Consider the following 6,316-nt stretch of genomic DNA (forward strand, 5'->3'; position numbering starts at 1 on the left):
GATCAACTTCTGGTACCCCTCACTGCTCATTATATGCTAATTAGAATGCATTATCATGTTAAAAGACACTCCCACCAGTGTCGTGACAGTCTGCAGATGCCATGGCAATGTCAGGAAGTTACTCTATATGGTCTAGAAAGGGGGGGAACCCTCGGTTCCAGGAATTGTCCACTCGTTTCCCTGAAAACTCATGCATAATCCACCTCTCATTTGGCATATAATCAAGAAGTAACAATAAAAATGGGCAACCAGCAACCCTGGTCCTGTTTTGTCTATGGAATAGCCATTCTTTTATTCCTTTACTTTCTTAATAAACTTGCTTTCAGTTTAGAGACTAGCCTAGAATTCTTGATTGCCCAAGATCCAAGAACTTGCTCTTGGTGTCTAGATCGGGACCCCTGTCTGGTAACAGTCTTGTCTAGGGAAAAAAAAAAAAAACACATAAATGAACAGCATGTGGAATATGAACAAGAACATAACTATTAATAGACAGATGAAGGAGAGTGAAAACCTAAGAGAATACAATATTTGTAAATGTGTAAGAATGTTATCAAAATGCTTCTGGAAAAATGCTTAGTAAGTTCCTCACGCTCACCTGTACCAGGGGTCCATATTTCTAACTTTGGAAGTGCCTCCTGGATATGTCCATGTGGGTGCCTGGCCATCCACTCAAATCCAACCTCTCTAAAAAGTGATTCTCCCCTACTTCCTTCTCACACAATTGTGTGGCCAGAGCAGCCAGACCAATGGCTCCAAACTACCCCCAAGTGTACCGATAATAAGGAATTCATGCCATTTACTTTGGGCACATTTATCTCAAGATCAAGAACGCAGGTGTAGCCCTGGGCCAGGGGAGTCAGGGTGATACAGAGAGAAGGTGGTACCTCTGGTGTGGAGGCCAAGGACTTCGGACAGTTCAGCCACATCAGGTGAGCTCTTCGTGTGAATTAGATGACCTCGATGTTGCTTCTAATGCTCATGTTGTAATACATTGAAACCCTAGCTTCAACACTTTAAAAAGTTCTTATTAGCAAATAAATTACAGACTAAACTCCTGAATCATTTGCAGCCATTTTTTATTCCAAACATGTATGTTTTTGTAAACCTGACATTTCCCAAACAGTGCAAGTGAATCAGAAGTGATTGCTTAGACTTTAATACACGTGACATTGTGAGGCAGTACACCCTCCCCCCACCCACCAAAATTCCTCAGTGGAAATGTACATGGATGCATCAGTAAAGTTCTGGAAGTGCAGATAGCGTGGGTGCCTGCCATGCAATTAATCACTCGTAAAGCTTTTAAACTCACTCTGCCAGTCACACCGTGCACATTAGAATTAAAACAACAACATCAACAAAAAAAACCTTAACACAGTCTGAAACCTAGATCATTGTGCTATAAAGCATTGCACCATGCTGGGAAATTTGTTCACTTATTCCCCCCATGTGCTGAAAATTCAGAAGACATCCCAGAAATTTCATTTTGGCCCTACTGGCTCTGTGTTCTCCCTTCAGCCATTCTGTGTTGCAGAAAATATTCTCCACTGTGTATGTTATTACTCTATACATATCAAAATATCAACTAAAAGTGTGCATACTAAAGCAATTCTGAAATGATGCCCACTTTCTGCCTTTTGTCTACTAAAGGCTCCAAGTGACAATCCTTTCCAGCACCTCTAAATTTTGAGAAGTTTGAGCCAAGTCTACAGTTCACCAGATGTACGTTTCACACGTAACCCAGACATAACTGCAAGCACCTGGCCATAATGCCTTACCCAAAAATAAGTCATAACCTTTCAAAAAGCCACCATGCTAGGGTTCAACAGGTAGCATACAGCACGCGGATCATTTGGGGATCTGCTATGCTTCCGCATGGAAAACAGGATGTTCCCAGGAGTGCTGTTGGGTTTTTGTTTTAAACCTCATTGCGTTTGGCTCAAGGGCAGTAGCTACATGATTTGGCGAAGGAGGACTTCCTATTGGATCTTCTACAAAGTCTACCATACCTCTGAGTACCCACGATGCTGACAGGTTTCCTGAAGAACTGCCTGAGGAAACCTCAGCGCCGAGTGATTCGGAATGGATGCCTGTCAGTTGCCACTAAGCCAGTGGACCCTGCCCCTCCTGCTACTGTCCCCTTGTTTCTAAACTTCATGGTCTCTTCTTTGTGACAGCTCGACAGCTCACGTGGGGGATGTTCCAAACTCTCCCGGGTCCTGTGTAAATTGAGCATAAGCAAAACTTTTTTTACAAAAGGGGCACTGTTTTACTCAATTTTTACAAAGGTCCTTTGTCATATTCAAAAAGCATTTCAGTTCTCTGAACAGTTGGTTAAAACCACATTGAAGATTCAACTAAAAGCTGAAGGAAACTGAAATAATACTGCTCAGGAGAATATCTTATAGGATTCCACAGTGAACCCATGGAAGCAGGAAGGGGTGAAAGTAGAACATACTGTAGAATTTTCAAATAATATTCTGGAGGGGTAACACAGACATAGCAATCCACCCCATCTGCTTCCCCTGAGAGCATAGAGAGGGCTTCTGAGCTGGGAAGGAGCTTGTGAACTGCCCAAATTGAGAGAGCGCTAATGATATGCTTAACTTCTCTATCACTGCGCAAAATGGTTAACTCCCCAGTCCCGGTAGCCCCACCTGCTACTAGGCATGATCAGACCAGCAGAGGCATCATTCTTCCCCAGACAGTTTCCTGGGGAGGCTTTCAGTATCTGCTTATGGTGACGCCAAGGCTGGTTTTCTTAAAACCTGCCTTTATAAAGTCTTAGTGACCTCCTGGGTATACAGCTCCTCATGTGGGTCCGCCCATGCAGAATGAAGCAGAAGCAAATAGGTCCTAGCTCTGAGACTGCCCACGGGAGTCTGCCCTTCTCAAGTGGGGCTTTGCTGGCGGGCAGAACATGGGCCTGTGAGTCACCCTTCTACACTGTCACCAACACACCTACACCCCTGGCAGGAGCCAACTTAGTTGCTCTAAGTGCATGTGGCCAAAGCTGTTGATGGTGCTGTTCCAGGAATATCACCTAAGAATCCTAAATGCTTCATCAAAGAAAACATGGCATTATGAACAAGAGTCCATCAAAGGAAAGCTGCAAATGGCATCCCATTCAAAAACTCCACGTTTCACACACCATTGCATTTTGCCACCCCGAGGCAAAATGTCCCTGAAGTGTTCTCTGGGGGAACCTCCAGCACCTTGCACAGTGCCTGACACACAGCAGGGGCCTCATAAATGGCTGTTAATAAGTGACTAAAACCCACTCAAGACTGCTTTTCTTATTGCTTTTGATAAAACTCATAAGTGAAACTCTGAGTGAGGGTTGGTTTCTTTGCCTCATCCTGCTCCCTGTAGCTACCTCTGTGCCTGCATCCCACAGTTGGATGCAACATCCCTGATTTCTAGGATCAGCTTGGTTCATGCCATTGGCCTTTGGTTTTTTTGGTCTATTCCCATGTTCACCGGGAAGAGAAGCATGAGGTTACATTTGTAACCTCCCTGCAGCAGAGTCAACTGCATAAGAAGCGACCAAAAGACACACCTGCTCCATGCCAGGTTAGTACCCACCCATCACCCTCATAATTTTGCCAAAACTTTAGATATGTTTGTGAGTATTAGCCAAGGATGTGTATTAAAAATCTATCTTCCCAGAAGTTTAGTTGGGTGTCCTTTTGACAATGTTCACAGACTCCCAACATGTTAGCTTCCAGTTAAAAAAGGTGCTATAAGAGAGACCCTTGGTTTTATAGATTGTTTCATCCCCACTGGATGCCATGTGTATGTAGCTGGCACTTTGGCAGGCTGTGATAAGCCATTAAGACTCTGTTAGACCCTGCTCTTAGCCCCATGTTTCCTGTCTTATTAGATGGTTATCCATCAGTAGGAACAGCAGCCGTAGTTGCTAACAGTTATTGTGTGATCACTCCGGGCCCGTCAGTGCTGAGCATGCTACATCCATCACCTTACTGCCCTTTCAGAAAATCACACTGCACTCAAAGCTAGGCAGCACAGTGCATCTGACAATATATCTCCTGTCAGACAGAGAGCTTGGATACCGAAGGCCATAACTCAGCTCTCACACATGCAGGGGGTGGGGAGGGGCCGTGCTCTGCTCAGATCCCTTTGCATCATTTCTTTTGCATCATTTACCTGTGTTTCCCCTGGCTGAGGATGCACCTGTGGTTTTCCTTTAGAGGACTGCCCTGAGCTACTGGAGCCATTACGCCAGTAGGAATTGAGAACAGAATGTTTACACCTCCTCTGGGTGCAGCCAGCCCCTTGGTTCAGGTTGGGACACCTCTGAGGCCTAACTCTCCCTCCGGAGTTCCCCTGATCAGGCTGAGGCTAAACTCCATAGAGCTCTCCCTGAAATGACAAACCTTTGCCTGGCTTTCTCTCCTTCCTTGTCCTGCTTCCCCCACTCCCTTACTGGTATGCCCTGGGAATACTTCCTTAATAAGTTACTTGCACACAAATCCTTGTTTCAGGGACTGCTTCTTGGAAACCCAAACTAAGACATTTTTAAAAAAATGGTTAAATGGTCCTCTCTGGGAAGGAATCTGTAATCACCACTAGCTGGGACAGCCAGGGTGGTAGGGGAAATGAAGATCTCTCAACGAAAATTACCAAACAAAGGCAATCCCTCACAGCATTCAGACCCAATTCTTTGCTTAGGGGACAATGATTTAGTCCTTGTGGTGTGTGAACTCTGATGCAGGCGTCCAGGATGAGACACCATTCTGAGGTTTACCAGATGACCACATGGCATTGCTCCAAGCTTTCATCCATCATCTGTGTAGAAGGAGGGTGACATGTCTGCTATATAAAGGTGATACAGAGCAGATTTCTTGCTAGGGATCAGGTTTTCCATCCAAATTCTTGTTGGGAATCTTCCAATGAAAAGTACATATGAAAAGACACTTACAGTTCTTTAGCACACGTTAGCACGTGACTCCACACTTCATCGAGGCAATAAAGATGTGAAATGTTCTTAGGGGTCTTGCCACATCCACAGTTTATATGCACCACTGCCAGCCTGGTGGATTCATTACGTGAGGTTTCTTCAACTTATTTCATCTGTAAGTCTTTTTAAACAGCAAGTTCCAAAGTACAGTAAGATTTTCATCCTTTAAAATTTGTATTCATGGACACATACTTCCAAGATTTCAGGCCAGATATCAGTGCTTGAGTGAATTATATAACTATTTAATAGAAATAATAAAACATTGATACAAATATAAAGACATAATCAGTATAAAAGGCTTATATTTATAAAAAATACTTTAGGTAACAGTTTTCCCCTGAGGGTTGACCATGCATGTTGCATCCATAAATATTGCTCGGCTATGAAGCTCACTCTCCAAAGTTCAGAGTTCATCTTTAAAGGAAGTGGTGCTGGCCCCGGTCGTGTGACCTGGCCGAAGTGGCTGCCTCAGGCTGGCACCTGGGCTTGATAGAATGAAGAAGAGAACAGCATCAGTGGGGCCTCCGAAAAATCTGGAGAAGATTTTTTTCTTCCAAATATGGAAGATACAAAGATCAAGGATGACAGGCTAGTGATCAGGTCACGTGACTGGTGTGGCAGCTCACTGGTTTTTCTGGACCCAGTCCCAACTGTCTTCATTCTCTTTCCGGTTCTTCTCAGCTTCAATAATTTCTTTGTACCTTCGGCGAAAGAAGCCCATCTGAAAGGCAGAAAGAAAGAGGAGAAGCTGAGTTAGATGTGCTGAAGAATCAGCCACTGTGACCCCAAGGCAGCCTGTCCCTGGGTAGGTGTGACCTGTACTCACAGGGCTGGGGAGGCCTGGAGGACCCCTCAGATTCGAGAAAACACTGGCAAGAAAAACACCCTGTGGAGAAGACATTTTTCAAAATGCACAGACTTCCTGCAGGTGATACTAGGTAAGCTGTTTGTTGCTTGTAAAATGCATCTGGTGTAGTGTTTTCCAGACTGTGTGCTGGGGAATACTAGTTACTGAGAGCTGTTCAAAGGTGTTTGGGAGTAAAAAAAGGTTTCGTGGCTGGGCGCAGTGGCTCACACCTGCAATCCCAGCACTTTGGGAGGCTGTGACAGGCAGATCACTTGAGGTCAGGAGTTTGAGAGCAGCCTGGCCAACATGGTGAAACTCCGTCTCTACTAAAAATACAAAAATTAGCTGGGCATGGTGGTGTGTGCCTGTAATCCCAGCTACTTAGGAGGCTGAGGCACGAGAATTGCTTGAGTCCAGGAGGTGGAGGTTGCAGTGAGCCGAGATCGTGCCATCACTGCACTCCAGCCTGGACGACAGAGTGAGACTCCATC

At 44.9% G+C, this 6,316-nt stretch overlaps 1 protein-coding gene across 1 annotated transcript in view; it reads right to left on the reverse strand.

Moving 5' to 3' along the window:
- Nucleotides 1-1,055: 1,055 nt before the first annotated feature.
- Nucleotides 1,056-6,316, reverse strand: part of ITGA9 (integrin, alpha 9) — a 372,615-nt gene continuing 367,354 nt past the window's right edge. The window contains exon 27 of the mRNA XM_011953420.1: nucleotides 1,056-5,699. Coding sequence (XP_011808810.1) covers nucleotides 5,601-5,699 — 99 coding nt within the window. The 3' untranslated portion in view covers nucleotides 1,056-5,600. The remainder of the gene's footprint in view (nucleotides 5,700-6,316) is intronic.

This window comes from Colobus angolensis, unplaced genomic scaffold, assembly GCF_000951035.1.
Source record: "Colobus angolensis palliatus isolate OR3802 unplaced genomic scaffold, Cang.pa_1.0 Scaffold36, whole genome shotgun sequence".
NCBI lineage: Eukaryota > Metazoa > Chordata > Mammalia > Primates > Cercopithecidae > Colobus > Colobus angolensis.